Source organism: Meriones unguiculatus, chromosome 4, assembly GCF_030254825.1.
Source record: "Meriones unguiculatus strain TT.TT164.6M chromosome 4, Bangor_MerUng_6.1, whole genome shotgun sequence".
Classification (NCBI taxonomy): domain Eukaryota; kingdom Metazoa; phylum Chordata; class Mammalia; order Rodentia; family Muridae; genus Meriones; species Meriones unguiculatus.
In genome coordinates this window covers 90581761-90603967 of record NC_083352.1, presented here as the reverse complement: position 1 = coordinate 90603967, position 22207 = coordinate 90581761, and the positions used below count along the sequence as shown (strand labels likewise).

General features: G+C 51.3%; 2 protein-coding genes across 6 annotated transcripts in view; both read right to left on the bottom strand.

Annotated features, from left to right (window-relative positions):
* Positions 1-1012: 1012 nt before the first annotated feature.
* Positions 1013-9148, bottom strand: LOC110546395 (2'-5'-oligoadenylate synthase 1A). 2 transcript variants are annotated; one of them, XM_021633200.2, is made up of 6 exons: positions 8884-9148; positions 7067-7355; positions 5300-5484; positions 3644-3876; positions 2960-3113; positions 1013-1946 (listed from the first exon to the last, which is right to left on the bottom strand). In XM_021633200.2, exons 1-6 carry the CDS (start codon positions 9064-9066, stop codon positions 1842-1844), a joined length of 1149 nt encoding a protein of 382 aa, XP_021488875.1. In that variant the 5' UTR covers positions 9067-9148; the 3' UTR covers positions 1013-1841. The 2 variants fall into 2 exon arrangements, with proteins under 2 accessions (XP_021488875.1, XP_060238472.1); XM_060382489.1 differs by having other exon boundaries at positions 1756-1946; positions 3037-3113.
* Positions 9149-15856: 6708 nt separating this feature from the next.
* Rph3a (rabphilin 3A) overlaps positions 15857-22207 on the bottom strand; it is a 70940-nt gene continuing 64589 nt past the window's right edge. For all 4 annotated transcript variants that reach the window (XM_021633197.2, XM_021633196.2, XM_021633198.2 and 1 more), the window contains 5 exons: positions 21267-21323; positions 20609-20763; positions 19634-19715; positions 17072-17168; positions 15857-16384 (listed from right to left, as the gene is read on the bottom strand). In XM_021633197.2, the coding sequence (XP_021488872.1) occupies positions 16254-16384; positions 17072-17168; positions 19634-19715; positions 20609-20763; positions 21267-21323 (522 nt within the window). In that variant the 3' untranslated portion in view covers positions 15857-16253. The remainder of the gene's footprint in view (positions 16385-17071; positions 17169-19633; positions 19716-20608; positions 20764-21266; positions 21324-22207) is intronic.

Genomic DNA, 22207 nt, shown 5'->3' with positions numbered 1-22207 from the left:
CTAATTAACTGCTTTCACAGGTGTTGACAGGAACACATGATGGCAATCATGTGACCTACCACAGCTCATCAAGTTAAAATTCTCAACCTGACTCACGCACCCTTTACCCTAAAAACAGAACCCATTCAGACACACACACACACCACTGCCACTGCCATCGCCACCACCATCATTCCTCTCCTGCGACAGCAGCTAATGAGAAAATGTTTTCCTCCTTTCCTTCATCTGTTGTTCTCATGATCTGGAAGTGATTGATTGATGATTGATCTGATTAATTTCCAGAAGCCTGGGGCAGCCTACGAGACTCCTCTCAGAAAGAGCTGGCACATATCAACGGACAGTTAGGAGCAAGGGGTCGTCATGCGAGGAGAACTCCCAGGCAGGACGCTAACATAAGGACCTTTACCAAAATTCACCAGTGTGAGAAGGCCTGTTAGGTCTGCAGATGAAAGTCTTCCTACCCAAATTTCCTATCTCTGTCCTCTAAAACCCCAATCTCCCTGTGCCCGACTGCACTCCTCAGAGGAACTGCTTCCCTCATTGTCTGATTAGAGGACAATTCTACTCTTGCAATAGGCCACTCTCTCATTTCCACATCACCTCAGTCAATCTGCTTAACGGGTGTATTTTTATGTGAGTGAGAGTATTGTCTGCATGTGTGCCTGTGTACCACACATGTGCCTTCCCCTTACAGGACAGAAGAGGGCATCGGATGCCCTAGACCTGGAGTTACAGATCACTGGGAGCTGCCCTGTGGATGCTGGGAACTGAACCAGAGGTCCCTATAAGAGCAAATAGAGTTCTTAATCTCTGATCTCTCCATACCCTCCCGATGGAGGCCATCTCCCTAGTGCTGAGCCCTCCCTCCTGCTCCACAGTGTTGATTTTCTAAGGAATGCTTTCTTCCCCTTCTCATGGTCTGTGTCTGTGTATACAGAAACATACACAACAAACATACAGTCCTGCTGAACGAGAGCTTAGTGTGGCGACAGGATTAGCCCTTGCGGTAGGATTTTTGCCTTAGGTGTAAGTTAACATTTATTGCAGAAGACACGAATAAGTCAATGAAACAATAGAAACATATTTGCTAAATCCTGACCCGACCTCAGGATAAAACAGGTAAAAACCCTCAGGTATTACAATACATACTGGGGTTTTTTGATAACTTTATTGTTCCCCTTCTGTAACTGCAAGGCTTTCTGCTCCCTGATCAAACAGAAATACTACAGGGAGACAACTGTATCTTGTTCTTATTAAAATCGCAATACTGTCATTCTTACTGACAGTCACCACAGCGATACAAATGGAAAATACTGAAGTTAAAAAGATTTTGGGGGCTGGAGAGATCGCTTGGTGATTAGGAGCAGTGGCTGCTCTTTCAAAGGTCCCGGGTTCAATTTCCAGCACCCACATAGCAGCTCACAACTGTCTGTAGTGCCAATTCCCAGGGATCTGATGCTTTTACACTAATGCACATAAAATGAAAATTAAATAAATTTTAAAAACTCTTCAAAAAATGTTTTTGCCTTTATAAGCTGCTCATTCAGATAGGGTTGTCTCTTTAGACAATAGTCTCTGCCCCTAGCTGAGGAGGATGCCAGTCTAGACCTTCCCTCACTGTGGCCTTGGGCAGCATTCTGTCCTCTCTGGGTCAAGGGCAGCAGCAGAGGAGGACATGCCCCTGATTCCAGACCTCCGGGAAGGGGCCGCTGTGCCCACAAGACTAAGTATGTCCAGTCCTTGTCCACCTGAGTAGAGAGGGAAGGCAGGGCTCATCAGGCCTACCCTGAAGTCATGCGAGCACTAAGGTAGGAGGATGGCAAGATCCAGGCCAGCCCGGGCTACACAGAAGTAGCCCTTCCAAAAAGAAAAAGAAACGAAAAGAAGAAAATTAGACAGAGATTACGAAGAAAGTGGTCCTCCTGCTCTGGAACATCCACCTCCGTCTGTAATAGAAAACACACCATCATGTCAGGAGCCACATTTCTCTTGGGAAGAAATGCAAATGAGATCTGAAGGTGGGTGCTGTGACAGGCCACCTTGAACCCTTGGTCAGGCTCCTGGGAAGGTAAACAGGAGGCCAATCAGGACTCAGGCCCCGGAGGGTATATAGAGCTCTTCCCTGGAAGCCTCCCAGCTGAGGGCCTCTCAGTCAGTGACAGACCTGTCAATCACAGGGGGGACATAGCCAGTGCCTGCTTGGGAAGCCCCAAAGGCCACAGCAACCTCACCTGCTCCACCATCCCCAGTCACCGCTCCCACGTCCCCTCTCACTTCCTTCCTGACCTGGGATCGATTCTAACATCCCTGCACCCATGCTCAGCTCCAGCCTGAGGCCAAACGTGACATCATCGGTTCTCTAGCACCAGAAAGACCTCAGTCCCAGGTCCAAGGGCAGGTCGCTCTGTGTCTCTTTGGTATGACACAGCCCCAAGTCCCACTGGCCACATGGCAACGAGGCTGGGAAGGTAGGCTGCTTCGTGGACCTGAGCACTAGCTTCAGAGTTCACAGGATCCCAACTGTGTCCCTGCTTAGCTGAGCGTCCCTGAGCCAGTGTCTTCAGCACTGAGTCTCTGTTTCACTCTCTGTCTCTGTCTCTGTCTCTCTCTTTCTCTTTGTGTGTGTGTGTGTGTGTGTGTGTGTGTGTGTACTCATGTCCACATGTGTAACAGCACAGAGATGAAGGTCAGAGGAAAACATGGCAGAGTTGCTTTCTCCTTCTACCAAATGGCTTCTAGGGATCAAACCCAGGTCTTCAGTGCTGGCAGCAAGTGCTTAGCCACTGAGCTTTCTTGCCAGCCTGTAAAGATCTCTGAATGCTGCTAAAATGGCTGTAAAACAAGGGAAGCAGCTGACTAGCACAGGAGTGTGGAGACCACACCTTTGAGATGATATTCTGCAAGCAGATGAAGAGAATGAGGCTGTGTGCAAGGGGACAGCAGAGAGACAGATTCTCACCGGCACATCCCAGGGGCACACTGGGGACCCATCTCTGTGCTTAAAGCATGGGTACTGCAGCCAGGCAGTGGCCTCGCCTGCCAGCCGCCTCCAGCCTTCCAGGTTTGAAGCAGCAATGTTTCCTGTTGGGTCAGCTGGGTCCAGGATCACAGGCCTGAAGAACAATATCCAGAGAGGAATTGACCAGCTGGCCAGTGCCCAGGTACCACTGCACAGGGGCAGGAGGGGAGCCTGGCAGAGCACCCTATCCAAAGTTTGGCCAGAGTGACTGCCCCACAGCATACAGCAAGCCTGGAGGGATCTTTGGCCATGACCTGGAAGGCCTGGGTTCAAATCCTCTACTTTTGTAGCTGTGTGTCCTGGGACAGGTCCCTCAGCCTCTCTGATCTGTGAGGTGGGGAGAGTTGGACCAGCCAGTCTCAAAGGCTGAGGCGTGAAGGCTGAACACAGCACAGGATCAAGACATGAAACTCCCTCAGTGACCAGTCTACTGTGTTGTGTATAGTTACTCGGTCCACCCGCTGGTCTTTGGTGTCTCCCAGCCCTTAGGCTCCACAGGACAGTGCCCAGCACAGAGACAGGGCTAGTGATGCTCCCTCGACACGGAGCTCCTCCCTCCCATTTCCACAGTGTTGAAGCCTGGCCCACCCTGCTGCGGAGCCAAGCCATGTGGGGACAGGCTACCTCTCGCTTCTGAGCTGTCTGTGCAGGTAGTTGGCAACCTCCTGGTGTTGGAAATCATAATTCACTGTCCAGTAGATTCGAAGATCCCTGTACTTGATGACCAGGCCTAAGACTGTCCGGAAGCCTCGTGCTGTGTTGAAGTCAGTGGACAGACTACCACGTTCCCAGGCATAGACTGTGAGCAGCTCCAGGGCATACTGTGGGGGCAGCGGCTTCCCCAGCCTCTCTTTACACTGAAAGAGAAAAACCATAAGAAAAACGGGGCTCTAGCTGTTGTGGAGGGGCCATTTCCCATTGGCTCAATTCAGCTTCCTCCTGATGTTGGCATGACAGGTCCATTGTCACACAGCCTCATCCATTCTGTTCCTCCCTGGCCTCTGCTTCAGTTGCTTCCTCTACTTCCATCAGTGATGGAGTGCAATGTAGGAGTGTAAGGCAGATCATTGTTTTTCCTCCCAAGATGCTCTCCACCATCGTCTCTACCACAGCAACAGGAGCAAACTAGGACAGAAATTGTTCCTAGAGAGGGGGCTCCTGCTGTGACAGACCTGCCATGCTGCTCTTTGGGAGGATTGTCAAAGGATTTGGGTCTTTGGGTTGTGGCTGTTGAGTGCTTAGAGCCTAATGGGCTGCCTGTGGGAACTTGGAAGATAGGAATGCAGAGAGGAAGGCAGAAGGCTGAGGCCGCTGTGTGCAGCTGCAGAGAAGCAAAGACTCTATCTGGGCTGTTTCTGCCATATCTTTGGATGAAGAAACAATGGTTTCTCCTCAGCTGCGGATGAAAATCAGCTCTGATTAAGAAGAGACCTGCAGCATGGAGGCCAAGTCTTCTGGAAAGAGTTTCCTTGTGGTCAGCCAACAGAAGCTGTGCTCCAGGGGACCAAGACTGCCTCTGCAGATGGCAGCCACACCTGGTACTGTGGGACAATCTCCCAGGTGGTCCTGCTTTAGTCGCATGAAAGCTGCAGGACTGAAGGGTCATGGAGAGCAGCTGAGGGCCAGCACTGAGAGAGGCCAGGAGAAGCCATTGGGAAAAGTGCAGCCTCGAGCGCACTGCAGACCCAAGGTACTGGACTTTCCCTGAGCGTGAGGCAACTGCCTGAGCCTGTGGGAGCAGCTGTGGGTGCTGTGGGTGCAGAGCCCGAGAAGCACAACTGTCCAGGCCGTTTGGAGCTCAGAGAATGGTGAGTCCCAGATATCACATACTGAGCTTTTCGTTCTTTTGGGCTTTGGTGTTGTTTTGCTCTGGTTGTGACAGTGCCCTGGTTCTTTCCTATTGGGGTATGAAATTATTTAACTTGAGTTTTTAATTTTACATGCGCCCACAGTTGAGACACTAATCTTTGTCCTGGAGTTGGTTTTTTTATTTTTTTAATTGTAGGATTTATAAAGCTATATTGTGATTGTGATGTAATGCTGACATGAGATCTTAGGGATAAGCTGAGAGGCCTCTGCTTCAGTTACTGCCCTGACTTCCCTCAATGATGGGCTCTGACTGGGACAGGTAACCAAATAACCCCTTTCCTTGTCAAGCAACTTTTGGTCATGTGACACAGATATCAGGTCAACAGACAACAGACTAGAACACTCCTTCTCTTCTCTGACTGTGTCCACACTCTACAGAGGGGCCCACAGTATCTGGGCCAGATGCCTTACCAGTTGGTACCAGTGCTTGACCAGGCGGATGAGACTCTTCAGCTTGGTTGGACGCTGCTTCAGGAAGTTCCGCTGCAGCTCCGTGAAGCAGGTGGAGAACTCGCCCTCCTTCCCCAGGGCAGTGCACTCCCTGATGAGTCTGGCGTAGATTTGGGGGTCAGGCCTCCGGTAGATGCTGACGTGACCTGTAAAGGAGATTTCCTTCATTCAGCCTCTCAGCCCTTCTCTGAGGCTCCTCAGTCTCTGGGTGGGGGTGACCATCAGCGGATTGGGGTTCAGTGAACAGGGCAGGCCTTTGCCAGATCAAGCATCCCTCCCCACATAGCCATGTGCCCCACCACACCTCAGGACTGCAGCCATGATGGGGCCCTGGAAAGCCCCTGCCCCCTGCTGGTCCTAGCCCAGTGCCCTTCTCACATCCTGGAGACAGGGGTGGGAGGAAACAGCGCACCATGCCATGTGCAAGAGAGCGGCACAGCATCTCCTAGTGGCCAACCGTGTCCTGCTCCAGGATCTTCAGACGGTTCTTGTCATCTGTCTACACTACTGCTGGTGTGGAACTTCACTGTGCTGCATTTCTTCATCGCCTATCTTATGCTTGCTTCTCGGCCCTATTTTGTGGTCACGAGGTATCTGCATGTGTCCAGAGGCAGAAGAGGACATATGGCATCTGCCCTGGTCCTGCTTTCAGGCTGGCCCTCTCCTTCCCTGCTGCTTCAGACTGTACTGTTTCCATGGCTCTCCTAGGCCAAGGGCCAGTGGCCTTGTAAGTTAAGAGCAGCAGTTCACACAGTGGCCAACAGGGGGTGCTGTGTCTCCCCAGATGTAAAGCCTCAAGAATTCTCTCAGCTCCCCAAGTCCCCACTGTGCTTTCAGGGTGTTCCTGGCTGTCTTTGGGCAGAGTTGGGCAATTTGTGATTTTGGAGACACAGTCTGTGTCAGGCCTGGTATGAGGTGTTTTCATATGTAATGATATGACGTGTGCACGAGGGAGGCTGGGATGGTGGGGGCTGTGTCTGCAGTTTTCCTGAGGGAGACAGAGCTCCTCTGAGAAGTCCTGCTTCTCATGGACACCCAGGCCTCTGCAAAGGGCTGAGGTTGCCATTCTATGGGAGACGCTTCTTCAGATATTACTGTTCACCGAAGTCTACACTGCCTCACCTTTAGAAAGACAAAGTCCACAGCCAGCCCCGGATAGAGCTGGTAATCTAACGGGGTGCCTAAGGTGCCTTCACCCCAAACTGTGACCTCAGCTGCTTAATGTCCTTCTGGGATGGATTCGAACTCCCCTCTCCCAAAATTCTAAAATCCCTCCTCCCCAGCCCAGCTTTAAAGGAATACTCTGTACAGGTGAATTTCCCAAGTGATCAGGGTTTTCAGTTCAGGAGTATGAGGTGTGGGCTGGGGAGATGGCTCAGTCAGCAACATGCTTGGCTCCCAAGTGTGAGGGTTTGAGGGTCCATGTTGGAACCGCAGGACTCAGGGAAAAGCTGGGAGTCGGGGGTCCGGGTTAGAGTTGTCATCCTAGCGCTGGGGAGGTGGAGACTAGAGGGTCCCAGGGGCTTTTTGCCCAGACAGTCAAGCTCAACTGTGGAATTCTGAACCAGGGAGACATGAAGTCTCCAAAAACGTTGTGTGTTAGCCAAAATTTAGGATCACACAAGTGTACCCCACATGTGACATAGAGAGAGGGAGAGAGACACAGAACACAGAGAGGAGAGGTGGAAGCCCATGGAACGGCAGGCTGCTGCTCTGTGGCTGGCTTACCCAGGACATCATAGGCTGGCAGCACATCAAACTCCACCTCCTGCTGGAGCTGGGGGGAGCTCAGCTTGAAGCTCAGAGCCCGGGAGTTGGGCCACCATGAACTCTGGACCTCAAACCGCACTGTGAAATGTCTCTCACGCTGCAACTCGTACAGCTGTTTCCTAATTTCCTTGATGACCTCTCCCCGTCGGTTCAACTGGTCCTCAAAGCTGGTGAGATTGTTCAAGAACACCACCAGGTCCGCATCCGATCTGCCCCTGAGCGCAGTGCCTTTGCCCGAGGAGCCACCCTGAAAGACAATAAGAATGACAGTGACAGGGGGACACATGTCTGTCTGTCTGCCCAGACACTGAACAGCCCAGGATGATGGATGGAGGAAGAAAGCTGGCACATGTGCAGTGGAATACTAGTCAGCCCTGAAGAGAGAAATCAGGATCCAGCTAGGAAGATAGATGTTTCTGGATCTCCTGATAGTACAGGAGATAAGCCAGACTCAGATGATTAACACCCAGGTTTATCTGTGGAGTCTAGATTCAAGTGTGTGCCTATGTGTATGTGTGTGTGTAATAGAAGGGAGATTGTGTGGGGAAGTGGAGGAGGGGTCTAAAGAAAATGAGCAAGGGAGGGTAACAGGAGACAAAAAGGCACATTTTCTCTCAGGTGGAGTCTAGATCCAGCTGCACACATGTGACATGCAATCAGAGGGAGGCTCTCTGGGGGAGGTCCTGGCGGGGAGTAAAGGAGGGTAGTGGCTGGAAGGGGACTGTAAGAAAATAGATTCAGGTATATGAAACTGTTTCCATGATCCCATTGCTCGCATTGTTAGGTTGGGGCAAAATATGCTGAAATGACGTCATTGACAAGAAAATAGTCTCATGTAGCATAGAGTAACACATCAAGTCATAGAGCCACTGACAATTTTTTTAAATTTGTCTTACACACATCTGTAAGAGAAATACTTTAAAAAGAAGGCATCATGCTGAGAAGAGCATCCCTGAACAAAATGCTGAGAAGAAACCCTCGCACACACGAGCACCAGCCAGTGCTGAGAGTGGACGTTACACAGTGTCACATCTGGGGATGCAGAGGGGGCTCGGTAATTCAAAGTGCCTGCTGTCCTTGCAGAGGGCCTGAGTGTCGTTCCCAGCACCCGAGCAGGCCAGCCCACAGCTGGCCTGTAACTGGGGCTCATGTAACTGGGCTCTAGGGGATCTGGCACCCACTCTTCAATTCTGAGGACACCTGCACTGGCCTGCACCCAGCCCCCATCCACAAAACTAAAAAGATGAAAATAAAGTCAACTTGAAACAGAAGAAAAGAAAACAGCTTCATCTCTGCAGCCTCCACAGTGCCTGAGAGTTGGGTCCTGCTGTCATGAGGTCCTATTGACAGACCCGGAACAGCCCAGTGAGGGTCCAGCAATCTAGTCATGTAGCAGGTGGGGTCCTGTTCCGTGTTTCGTGTCACATTTGCCTTAGTCTGTGTGCGCTGTCCCGTCTTGGGATTGTGCATGGAGAAGGTAGTTAACTTCCCCAAGGTCACACAGCAATGCACAGGTTGGCTCCCCAGGCCCACCATTCCCCAGCACACTGTTGCTCCAAGCTGGGCCTCAGTTTCCCTGACTCTGAAATGGATGTGGCCTGGGAGGGGACATAAACTGTAGCTGAGGCTCTTTTTCCAATACAGACGTGGGACCTGGGGGCCAAACCCAGGACACAGCTGTGATCAGAGGTGAGGAGGTGGGATCAGGGAGGCAGCATGGCCTCTGAGAGTCCCCTCCCACCCATGCGGGTCAGCCCAGGCTGAGGGGGCCTCACCTTCACCACCTTGGAGACCCTCATAGGGTGGGCAGCTCCTTGGAAGCATCTCTCCTTCAGGAAAGCACACACGATGTCGATGGCCGCTCTGACGTTAGCACGGAAGCCGGGGTCAGGACAGAGGTGATCCTCTATGAACTTGTCCAGGTCTGAGGCCGGGATTCTGCTGAGTCCCTGCCCCATCCTTGACCAAAATCTTTTTCCTCTTCAGCCGCAAGTCTGTGTCTGCCAGGTTGGCTGTGCAGAACAGCGATTTTCAGTTTCGATTTCCCGGGTGGGGCGGGGCTATGCAAATCAGCCAGGCCCAGGCAGCCAATGCCTACGGGGCTTCTGACAAGGTCTCTCCAAACCAGAGGTTTTCTTAGGATCCTACCTGGGGAAGAACTCACAGGGAAACAGATCTGTTTTTTCAGGCTTTCTTCTCGTGGAAAGAGCTATTAGACATCAGGCTTTAAGAGCCATCAGTACATGGTGGAAAAGAGGGGAAACTGAGTCAGGAAACTACAGAAAGTGGCTGATGGGTCCTGAGCGCGGCTTCCAGCTCCTGCAAACATTTTAGGAGGCGCTAACCGTGTTCTCTCCTTTTAAAAACAACAGCTTAACTGGTTTGCTTTCCTTTAACTCTTGACGTGACCGTTCTAGGATTACAGAAAATTCTAACCAAATGCTCAGAGTTCTCAGACACACCCTCTCCGTTTCCTGCTCTTTTCTCTTGTGGGTTGCTGGGGAGGCAACCCAGGGCCATTTGGGAGGACAACCCCCAGGCCGTACCACCAAGCCGCGTCACTTTTAAGGCAACGTTTAAGGCAACGGCAAGGCTCGATTTCCGGGATCGGAGCGTGGGCTGGACAGGTCAGCACTGGATATTACAATGAGCCATGTGTCAAGGTCACGGCAAGGTTGGCAGTCAGCCTTTGGGTGGTGTGGGACCCAGATGCACTCTCACGCAACCACCGTCCAAGGCAGCCTTCAAAACAGTTTTGATGCCCCCATCTCCTCATCTCCTGTTTAGAGTTTTCACTCTTTCGTTGTCGTGGTCTTACTTTGAGGCCAGGGCTGGACTTGAACTCGTGATTCCCTCACGTTGGTCTCCTCAGTGTTGTTGTTACGGGGTGGCCACTATGCCTAGCCATGCCCATCTTTCTTCTAACTGGCTTCTTAGTTTCTTGTGCAATATGTGTTAACTCACACCTAAGGCAAAATGCCACCCCAGGGCTGAGCTCGTGGCCACGCTAACCTCTCACTGTTCAGCAAGACTGTACCTTTGCTGTGTTATGTGTTTCTCTAAACCTACAGGTAAAGATCCACAAGAGGGCGAAGAAAGTGTTCCTTAGGAAATCAACACCACGGGGCTAGAGACTCGGCACCAAGGATGCTGGGGACGCTGCACAGATCCATGCTCAGGAACACACATGGATGTGAACAAAAAATAAAAAAGAACACTAGGTGTGCTATGCACACCTCTAATCCAGCACTGAGCTGCCGGAGCTTCCAGACTGCAGGCCAGCCTGGTCTATACAGCAATTTTTAGGCTAGCCAGGACTCCACAGTCAGACTTAGTCTCGGGGGAGGGCTGGAGAGGTGGCTCAGTGTTTAAGAGCTCTGGCTGTACTTCCAGGGAAACCCGGTTCAGTTTCCAGAACCCACGGGGTAACTTGCATGCACCCACTAACGCACACACGCGCGTGCGCGTGAGTGCACAATACACATACATGCACACACTCGAGTACACGCACACGTGAGAGCACATGAACACACACACACACATACATGCATGTGCACAGTGCATGAACGCACTTGCACACTCGCACATTAATCAGGATTGACTGAGGTGATGTAGAAACAAGAGACGGGCCTCTTGCAGAAGCAGAATTGTCATTTGTTTACGTCACTGAGGAAAGCGGTTGCTAGTGGAGACTGTGCCCTGGGGCACAAGGAGCTCCGGGTTTTGTAGGGTAGAAGTGGAACCTTTGTGTTGGGGGGAGATTTTGTGTGCCGATGCTGGTGGATTTGGGTGGAGGCCTCCCTGATCCTAAACAACTGCACCACATCTCTTCCTGTCCGGATTCCCTCATTCCCCTTGAGGCTTCGGGGTTATTAACCCTTCACATACAGATGATCAAGAAAGAAAAGGAGCATTGCGGTGGTCCTGGGAGTTCAGCATGCAGAGGCTGATGCAGGAGAATGGGTAACTGAAGGCTAGACCACAGCTGGACTTACTACAGAGAGTGGGAAAAGAGAGGGACAACAGATTAAGGAAACAAATGGAATAAATGTCCTGGCCAAGGCTATGGCTCATGGCTTTTCTAGGCCAGAGGTCAGTCCTCAGCAAAAAGTGTCATCGTCTTTAATTTTTTTTTTTTTTTGGTCAGCCAGGTGTTGCAGTGCATAGCTTTGATTCCAGCACTCAGTAGGCAAAGAGAGTTGGACCTCTGTGGTTTTTTTAGGCTAGCCTGGTCTACAGAGTGAGTTCTATGATAGCCAGAGCTCAGTAGTGAGATCCTGTCTTGCAAAATAAACAACAACAACAACAACCAAATCCTTGTTTTATTTTTTATTTTTTATTTTTTTTTGTGAGCCACCATGTAGATTCTGGAAACTGAACCCAGGCCCCCTACATGCAACGCTCTTAACAGCTGAGCCATCTCCCCCGCCCCCCACGTACAATCTTCTTGGCCTTATGCAGATCCTTCCTGGTGGATCCCAAAGGAACTGTGATGCTGGCGGCCCTGTGCACAAGTGCCTTTTTCAGTAGAGTGTGTGTGTGTGTGTGTGTGTGTGTGTGTAACAAGCTGCTTTTGCAGAATCTTGTGGGTTTAAACAGTGTGAGGGATGTGCTCAGGTGTCCTGGCTGAAAGGAATCCTTCTTGGAGAATCTGCATGGAATCAAGATAGTTGCTTTTCAAGACTGAGAACTTAAGTCAGGGTGAGGGATGGAGTCCTTAACGGACATCTTGAGGTTGGAGGCCATCAGAATTGGATCAAGGCACTTGTTTTCTTTTTCCTGGAAAAGAACATTTAAAAGGAGGAGGAGGAAGAGGGGAGGAGAACGATGACAAGAAGGAAGAGGAAGAAGGAAGATGGAGAAGGAAGAGGAGGAGGAAGGAGAAGAAGCTGCCCCCAGGTGTCCTGGTACATGCTTGTAATCCCAGGATTTGGGAGGTGGAAGCCCAAGGGTCAGGAGTTCAAGGCCAGCCTGGGCTACATATAAACACTGTCTCAAAAGGAGGAAAGAGATAACCTACTCAGCTGGCTTTCTTTAAGAATCTCAGTGTGAGTCTGATAGCTAGAAGGTTCCAGAACACAGGGGAAGCAAGAGCTGGTCTTCCAGTTTGTTCAGCTTCAGGCTGGGAGGTTGGTGCTCCAGGTCCTTCCTGTAAGTGGGGTTCATGCTTTCCTCATGTCTGATAAATGAGCAGACTGTACAAAGCTTCCACTTAGTTGGAAAATCTCCTGTGTGTGAGTGTGTGTGAGTGTGTGTGTGTGTTCAGGCTGGGTGAGCACTCTACCAGCTTAGCCCATGCCTATCCTGGCCTGTTCTGAGGATGGAAATTAGGTGTCTTTTGGGTATCCCTTGGTTGTGTAGCAGTGGCTGTGTGGAGCACTGTATAGAGAAGGGTCCAGAAGCCTTTTGCAAGTGCTTCAGTGGGCACTGTATTGATTGTCAATGTCTGCTCGGTGGGTGCTGCATTGATTAGTGATGTCTGCCATGAGCACCAGGAGGGCTTGTGTCAGAGCCCTTTATGTGACTCCCATTTGCCCTTGTGGTCAGCTGGTGGCAAGTAGCTGAACTTCAGCAATGGGGTTGACCTGAAGGCAACTGTCCAAAGTCATTATGGAGGTGGGAACTGGCAGCAAAGGGGAAATCGTTTCAAATCTATACTGTCCCCCAGGGTCAGCAGAGTCTTCAGGGAGGTGAGGAGAGCATGGACAGTTTGAAAAGAAACTTGCCAGGATTCCCAGGTCACTCCAGGAACTTGAGAAATTATCCTGAAAGAATTTGGCCTTGAGAGAAACTAATTCAGCAAGAAGTGGCTAGCCTTCCCAATAAATTGCTTCTGGGAACACAATTCAGTGGGATTAAAAATCCTCTTGAGCCAAGGGTGGTCATGCACACCTGCAGCCAATACCAGCACTGCAGAGATGGAGGCAGGACATCAGGAGTTCAAAGTTAGCCCAGGCTACAGATGGAGTTCAAGGGCATCCTGGACTATATGAGATCCTATTGAGAGGAGTGGGGATTTTTCTAGATTTATTTAGCTGGCTTTCAGGATCCTTGTGAGCTAAAAGGTTCTAAAGCACAGGGATGGTATTGGATGGTCTGCGCAATTCTTAGTTCTGAGAGGGCCAGGCCTGACTCCCCTGCCTCCCTCCCACCAAAAAAAGTCATCAGTCCCAGGAACTAGGCCGTAGGTCACCAGTTCCAGGAATAAGTAAACCATAAAATTCCCTACCCAAGGAATAGCCTGTAGGTAACCACAAGAATGGGAAGGTATCTTACCTCAGGTGGGGCATCTGTGCTGGGCAGCCCACCAACCTAACATTCTTGAGGTCTATAGATAGCTCGCTCAGTGTTAGTTATGTTAGTTAGCCAATCACTTTGTAACAAGCTTGCCCTTGCTGAAAGTCATCCAATCATGAAACTGCTAAGCTGGGAATTCATGGTTCTTGCTCAAACCCCAATAAAAACCCTGCCATGCAGCTGCTCAGGGCTCTCCTCTCCGGTCCACTGTATTGGTGACCATGGAGAGACCGAACTTAAGCCCAAAGGAAGCTCTTTTCTCTTGCACATGTGGTCCTGCTCCTGGTGGTCTTTGGGGACCCTAAGATCTGGGCATAACAGTTGTTACTGTGTTAAGCACTGGGCTGGAAGTCTGAAGGCCCAGCTCCCTCCCATTCTTGGGTCTTTATTTCCTTATCCTCTTGATACATGATTGAACAGGCCCCTACTCAAGTCTAGGTTCTCGTGTGTGTGTACATGTGTGTGCGTAGGTGGTGGTCAAAGGTCAACAATGGTGTGTTTGTCTATTGCACTCCATTTATTTTTGAGACAGGGTCTCTCCGTGAACCTGAAGCTCACTGATGGGGCACGGCCCGGCGGTCAGGGAGCACCAGGGCTCCTCCCCCTGCCTCTGCCTCCCCAGTGCTAGAATTATAGTCCTGCACTGCCACACCCAGCCTTATTGTGTGTGTCCATGACATGCATGCGGAGGTCAGGGAACTCTCTCTTTGCACATTTACGTGTGTTCTAAGGATTAAAATCAGGTCTCTGGGCTTATGCGACAAGAGCCTTTTCTCACTGAGCTGTCTTGCTGGCCCACAACTGGATCTTCATGTAGGTTCTGGGGACCTGAACTCGGGTCTTCATGTTACCAGACAGGCTCTTGACTGACTGAGCTGTCTCCTCAGCCCCCAGGATCTCAGTAGACTTGGTTCCGCAGTTGTTGATTCTTCTCCAAAGATGGGAAAAAGGAAAAGGGGGTGTATGTATGCTCCCTGTTTGGCGGGCTCCTACCGCTTGGCTTCTAAGAAGATTGGGGAGGGGGTTCCCGAGTCTCTTGAGCCCATCTGCAGATGTTCACGGCAAAAAACAACTGCACTACACCCCGGCAAATTGCTTGTGTGGTCCCCAAGCCGATACATGTCCTCCCGTTAGAAACCAGAAGGAAGAGAAGGCAGGTCACCATCTTTCTTGGATATTCCTACTTTATTTTTTTGCTACATCAGTGCAAAGAAAGGCAGTGGGCATCGTGCATGCACCCGGGGGCTCGAGTTCTACGTGGAGGGATGGGTGCGTTGGTGGGGGGGCGGGAGGACATCGGGGCGCTGCGAGCAGGCTGCATTCCGAGTCCAGAGCCAAAACCAGCATCAGGCTTGAGCAATGCAGCCAGCATGCTTTCTCCTAAAGGCGACTGTGACAGGGAAGTGGGCAGAGCATGAGACCTAAGGGGACTAAAGGGAGCCGGGCAAGATGGAAGTAGGAGGGCTGTCAGCCCACCTTGGGGCAGGCAGAACCCAATTCTAGAAGAAAGTCATTTCAGGGAAACACAGGAGTCCCTCGGGAACAGCACGAGTCGCTGAGAGTGTGGGAGGAGACATCCCAAGGGACACTGGAAGGGACAAGCAAGGCTGTGTGAGTTGGAATAAGTTTTAGTCTTGGCCTGACTGTCTATGGGGAGTGGTAGGGTTTGGACGCTGCTGGGGAAAGACTATCAAAATGGGAAAAACCAGACTTGCCTCTCATGCGTGGAAGATGGCCTGACTCCAGCCTCAGATGCACATTCCTCTTAATTTGTGATGGACCAAGAGGGTTTTTCACTGATTAAAGCTCTTAATACTGTTATTTGATTGCCCCCAGGAGCCTTAGAGAAGACAGTGGGAGAGACAGAGAACAGAGGTGGCTCAGAGTGGGATTGGGGTGGGGGGTACCTTTGTTCATTGCAAAGAGTGGAGGAAAGGGAGAAGTGTGGGACCCAGGAGCAGGTCCCCTCATATCCAGAGCTCTGTGCCAACTGTGCCCATCGGGAGAGCCAGGGATGAGAAAGAGAAATCCTGGACCTCAGGATGTCTATAGTGCTGCCACGTGCCCAGGCTGTGTCCACTGCAAGCCACAGGCTTGAGGTCAGCCAGTCATGCCAACTGGTGATGTGGTGACTTAAGAGGTGTGGGGCCCAGCTTAATCCAGCTTGTGAGGCCGCTGGCCAGGCTGGCAAGGGGCGAGGCTCTGCCTTGCATCCTCCATTGTGGAGGTGGGAGCAGAAGAGAGGCAGAAGTAGAGTGGAGGGGCATGAGGGAGGGTGAAGGAGGCATTGATAGGATGGAAGATGGGTGAGAAAGAGGGGCTGTAGAGAGAGAGAGAGAGAGAGAAAGAGGGAGAGAGAGAGAGAGGGAGAGGGAGAGCTGTTTTACTAGAATGTAGGTGGGCAGCTTCCCAGAAGTGAGGTGCAGGCCCTCTGTGTATTTTGCATGTCTATTTCCTGGTGTGTCTAGAGTTAGAAGGGTGGGTCTGTTTTGTTTTGTTTTGTTTTGTTTTGTTTTCTGGGGTGTTTTGGAGAGACAGAGGCAGCCTCGATGCACAATTTCTGCCCCCATGCTGGTCCTTACAGCCTGAGGGTTACGCAGACAGGACACAGAGAATGACCTTGTGTGTGTTCAAGGGCAGAGTAAGTCTCTTTGTAAACGTCTCCCCAACCCCACCACCCCATCCCAGGGACCAGAGAGGGCTCCTATGCAGACCCTGCAGCCCAGAGAGCGGGTCTTTGGTAGCAGAAACTGAAGTGAAGGAGACATCAAAGGCTCAAGGTTGGCAAGGGAGGCTCGGAGAGGAGAGAACAGCTGGGGAAGAGATGGGGACCCTGGAGCGCCAGGTCCTAATCGCTCGACACGTGGTTCTCGTTTTGCAGCTGGTGCCAGCGTTCAATCTTCTTGTCTTTGTTCTTCAGACACTCATACCAGTGTTTCAAGCGCTCACCTTTGGCAGAGATGCCCAGCTGGCAGCCTCCTGGGGATGAGCAGAGAAGGGAGGGAGAGGTAGGTCATGGAGAGGGACACGGTGGCCACTCATGTCTCTAGACCCAAGAGTATGACTGAGAGAAAGACCTCCACCAAGCAGTGACAGCCCCAACCCAGCCCATCCTCCAAGAGGCCCATTGCTCTGTGACTGTCATCAATATTATCATCCCCCTCGGAGCCTCCAGAACCTGCTGTGGCTCCCTACTGCTGCCCCAAGCCAAGACTTCATTGTTACAAATCCTCACCCAGCTTCTACTCTGCTTTTCTACATTTGTCTCTACATACTGGGCACAGGGTCAGTTTCTTCCTCATCCTCTGCCTAGAGTCCCTCCCCATACCGTGTTTATGACTTTCTGTCCTTGGCATTTGGAAGGGCTGATGGAGTTATACCCTTTATCTGGAGCTTGCGCAGAGATTAAGGAGACGCCTCTTGTGCCTGCTTCCTGCAGAGGGCACATCTCTGCTCCCCTGGGGTTCAGTTGTTCTGCCCTGGTGTGTACCCCCTTTCACGTAAAGGCTCATCTAGATAAGATCAAAGTCGGGACCCTGAGTCCCAGGCTAGCCCTGAGCCTACGGAGCGGCTGAAGATGGAGCAGTATGAATGTGGCCTCCTCAAGCCCTGCAAGGTCTCCTCTCCCAGGGAGGCCACGTGAGGGGCTGTCCCCAGAGCACTCACCGATGTAATCGTTAGACTTGCCGATGTCATAATCCCACACGGAGATATCCAGGGACTTTTTGGCCAGATCACTGTGTTTGATATCATAAAAGAACTCCTGTGAACAGCAGAAGGAGAAGTAAGCAACAGTCCCCTGGCCTTCCAATGCCAGCAGCTAGGGACAGAGCCTAAGGAGTCCCTGGGGCAGGGTATTCTGGGAACAAAGAACCCCTCCTACCCTAGACCTGTCATCCCCTTTCAATAGCATTCCTTAGGGCATGGAATCCCGGTGACGCTTTGACACTGGGCTCTGTTTAATATTGGTGTCGTCACTGAGTCAGTGATGGTAGACTTGGGCCTGCTGGGGGCTTCCGGAGTGGGTGTCCTTCCTGAGAGGGTGTCCCTCTTTAGTGGGTATCCTTTCTGAGTGGGAGTCCCTCCTCAGAGGGTGCCTCTCACTTGGCATTTAGGGATTTACTGTGATCCAGACAAGAGAGGTTTTTGTCTGGTTTTGCTTTTGAGACAGGGTCTCACTTAGCCCTGGATAGCCTGGAGCTCAACTACGTAACCCAAACAAGCCCCAAGCTTAGGGATGAGCCTCCTGCCTCAACCTCAGCCACCTACTGTGCTTAGCAATCTGATTTTCTTTAAAAAGTAACGTTTCTGCCTACTTGTAAAAATCAGTCATGTTCATTATTCGTGTGACAAACAAGGAAGGAAGCCATGACACATTATCTGTATCCAGACACAAGAACAGCCTCTGCCGGGATCTGCCCATGTGCTGATGTGTGGTTTAAAAACTTAAATCTACAGCATTGACATTTTCTCTTTCCACTTTGTAACTTCTGTTTTTTTTTTTGTTTTGTTTTTTTTTTAATCAACTTAGCACATTTTCCAAAAATATTTCATGTGGATTTGATGGTTCACATCTCTAATCCCAGTATTTGGGAGGCTGACACAGGAGGATCATCACAAGTTCAAGGCCAGCTTCAGTTATAGAGTGAGTTCCAGGCCAGCCAGGGCTACCAAGAGAGACCTTGTCCAAAAGACAAACAAAAACAAAACAGATGGACAAAGGCGTTTTAACGTCACTGTTTTTAAAAGCACACTATCTATGTGTGCTTGCAACCCATGGCTCACATATAGAGGTCAGAGGACAACTGGGGGGGAGTCTCCTACCATGTAGGGCTCAGAGGGCAAACTCGGAGGTCATCATGCTTGGCCACAAGCCTCACTATTCACGGAACCATCTCGCTGGGCCTATTGTTTTCATGGAGACATTTAATGGCAGCTAGGCTATCACCTGGTCCCTCACAGCTGGGTGTGTAGGCTAATTTCCAGTCATTAGCAACTGAACCAGTGGCTTCCGAGGGCCAACATCACTCCATCCACCCTTGAATGATTTATTGACCACAGTTTCTGAGAAACTTGTTTCTGATGGTGCTGTCAGGTGAACTATGAGCGAGCTGCCTGCGCGTTTCTAAAACTCAGAAGTGCATACTATATTGCTTTAGGAAAAAAAAGTCACTTCTGAGGCTGGGGGACAAGGGGGTTTGATCGGACACTTCCGGTTGTGGTTGTTTTGTTTTGAGACAGTGTCTTGGGGTCTTGATAGGCATCCCAGGATGGTCCTGAACTTCTGAACCTCCTGCCTCAGCCTCCCAGGTCTGCCCCAACATGATCATTTACATTTATTATTTGTAACATGTCCAGATTCTGAAAGAAAGCAGGGCATGCTACAGTTTGGGGCTCCTGAGTAAGCACTTGGATGCTGGTTTTCAAAAACCATCATAGATGAACCATATCATACATCCCTCCTTCACTCACAAAGCATGGGAGGATCCAGTATCAGCCAGCTCTGAACCAGTCAGAGCTCAGAGACAATGCCAGAGAGGGACAGTGCAGGGTTAGGACAGCCCAAGGCAGGGGTGGGACTCCCTAACTGGGGATCCAATACGGGGTGAGACTCAGGGCTGAGGGTCTAGCTCATCCCTGGTCTCCTGGTATCTTCAGAGTGTGTTTTTCTTTTTGTTTGGGATTTGAGATGGAGGGCATGTGGGTGGGTTAGCTCAGAGCTCATCTCCTTCATACTCTATTCAGTCCTTCACAGGACAGACACCTACACCCCTCCTACCTAGCTGGCTTATCAACAGGTAATAGAGAAGCAAGGCTTCAGCCTGAGATGGAGGGCAGAAGACCCTGGAAACGAAGGATAAGCTGGTGTGTGGAAGGTCACACTTATTCTGTGTTTTTGGGCATGGATGGGAGTTTGTCAGGAAAACAGGTGCAGTGGGATTTGATGGGAGGGGGTGGAGGTGGCCAAGGGTGTTGTTGCCCCTCATTCATGTCCTCACACCTCAGCATCAGAGTGCCGGGAAAGATACTGGGCTTCCTCCCTGCAGTATGCTCAAGCTGTGGGCTCTGTCTGTGACAAGGAGTCCACCCCCTTTCCTTTTGATAGAATTCAAGCCAACTGATAACAAAACACTCCTTGAGGCAATTAGGAATATTCTGGAAGGAATTTGCTCCCCTCTCGCACTCAGGAAGTCTCCGCCAGTACGACAAAGAATGAGGCAGCCTTACCTCATTAAACTCAGGATTCAGGGTCTTCTTTTTTATCTGGGTCTTATGCTTGGCTTTCTTCCCCATGTCCGGTTTCAGCCAGCTGGGAGGAAACACCCGTACATCAGAAAGTGACCCAACACTGGTGATACCTTGGATGGTGGGGGCCCTGCTCTGAGCAGCATCATGTCATCCTGCTGCTCGGAGCTATCTGTTGGCTTCCTGTGACCTCAGGGGAGATTTTAAAGTCCTCACATGGCCCTGTGTCCATGTGGTTGGGTCCCAGCTCCATCCCTGCTTTCTCTCCCATCAAGCTCTTCCTCATTGTCCTCTCCACCCCAGGGCCTTTGCACATACCACTGTTTCCTCTAACCAGGAAGCTCTTCTCAGAAAAGGCACAGTGCCGAGCACACAGGGGGTGCTCATTTTAGCATCTTCCAGGTGAGAAAAAGTACTTTGTGGAACGGGGTTTGGCAAACACTAATGATTAGGGTGGTGGGAGAACATCCCACCAATCGGGTCTGCATAGGCTCTTATGATATTTTCCAGGCGAGTGAGCAAAAAGAGCTAACACCCTCTCAGGGTGGGGACATCTGACACCGATCGTCACCAGCAGGGCAGCTTTGCTGAGATTCCTGGAATGACCTTGAGTCTGGGCTCTTTTGAGTGTTTCCAGAGTAAATTTGGATGAAGCCAGATTGCTTCTCTGGTGGCAGAGCTCTCAGCTTCCAGGGACATGTGTGGCTGGCTTCTGGGGCCATAAGTGAGATCACTATGCCAGTCACTCTAGGAACAGACAGTTACAAGGGTTCCCATGTGGCGGGCATTACACTGGCTGGCTTCCTGACACTCCAGCCTCGCCCTCGGGCTATTCTGGGCATATCTTAGCTGTGTGGCCTTAGATGGACTCCTTCCCTCCCTGGGTCTCAATAGTTAACGGTCTAAGGGGGTCTCTGGTCCCCATCACCTCTCCCTGCTCCCAGGACACCAACTCACAGCTTGACGAAGGGGTCTGAGTAGCCATTGGCGTCCATGGCAGCCAGATGCACACAGCGGATAATGCCCACAATGAGGCCGCCCTGCTGTGTGCTGTACATGAGGGACACCAGGATCTTGCCACGTTCCTCTATGTCGCCAATTCGCTCCACCTGCTGCATGTGGCAAAAAGGCAGTGTGGGGCTCAGAGAGGTGGGAGACGTGAGTGGTAGCTATGGGAGGCTGCTGTGGAAGGCAGAGAACGTGGGCCGGCTACGGGCGTCAGCACCGTGGACAGCTCCCTCCCCTCTAGCCTGGAAGGGATTTTGGGCTAGGCACAGGTGTAGCACAGATTGAGCAGACAGGGGCAGAGCTCATTCATCGAAGCTGGGCTCCATCCTGGTCACTGCCCTGACTGGCCTCATGTCCCCATAAAGGGATCCACATGCCGCTGCTCTCATCTGTAGAACCAGCAGCAGAAGCCGTGTGAAGTAGGAACATGAATGTACACGGATATGGAAGTCCCCTCTTCCTGTAGTCTGACTCCCCCCATGAACCAGCAGGCTAGCGATTGTGGGATAAAAAGAGAGGAGGACACAGGAGGAAGAGGAGAGAAAAGCGGCCCCTGGCGGGCTCACTCGGCAGACCCACTGTGGCTTCCCACCCACAGCCAGCTCACCTCCTCCTCATACAGTGCCATGCCTCGGGCTGAGCCAGTGGTCCCTGCACGCTTCATCTGTGGGAGGAGACAGGATGGGAAGGTAACTTTGGGGGATCATCCCCTTGCCCAAGGAGGGCCTGGGGCCACGAGGGTGTGCTCTCCAAACCTCGCACCCCAACACTCTCTCTTTCAGCCCTGTTTACACAGTGCTAACTATCTGGATAGGAGCCACAGCCAGCAGTGTGAATTCTATTGCACTCCCCAATCTACAGAAGATGACACCAAAGGTCAGAGAGGGCCACAGGACTGTGCAAGTGTCGGAGAGTCCGCACATAAGCCGCAAGTATTCATTCACGTGAACTTAGTGCCTCAGGGCTCTTGGGATCTAGCCTATAATGCTTCTCCTGTGTGGCTCTGGGGTCCTTCTGATCGACCCCAGAGCTCTGAAAAGCATGGCTGTGAAGTGTGGATTAAACTAAGCCTTCACCAACTAGAGATGAGGATGGCTGTGAGGAGGGGCAGCATTGCCCTTAGTGCAGCACAGCGAGGAGGAAGGAGGCAGCTCCACAGACGCCTGCCCATCCAGCCGCCTCTGTGTCTTGGGACAGCCATGCCCACTTTTTCAGGACAGGCATACCCTGGTGATGATGAAGACTTGAACCTAGTCACTGTCCTGAGCAGCAGGACTCGTTGCGTGAAGAAGAGAAGGACGTCTGAAGGGCCAGTTGCCAAGAGGAGACATCTCTCAAGCCTGGGACAGGCTTTCATGACTTACTGTGTGGCCTGCACTTCCTGGTGGCTGTGGAAGCCCACTGCCTAGCAATACAACCTTCACAGTCATCTGGCAAAAAGATGCTGCAGGTACGCCTCCTGTGCCCAAGCGTTCCCTGTGGGGAGCTGACTCCCTGCTTCTTGGGGTGACCCTGGCCATTTGCTCCCTTTCCTAAGTCACTCCCCTG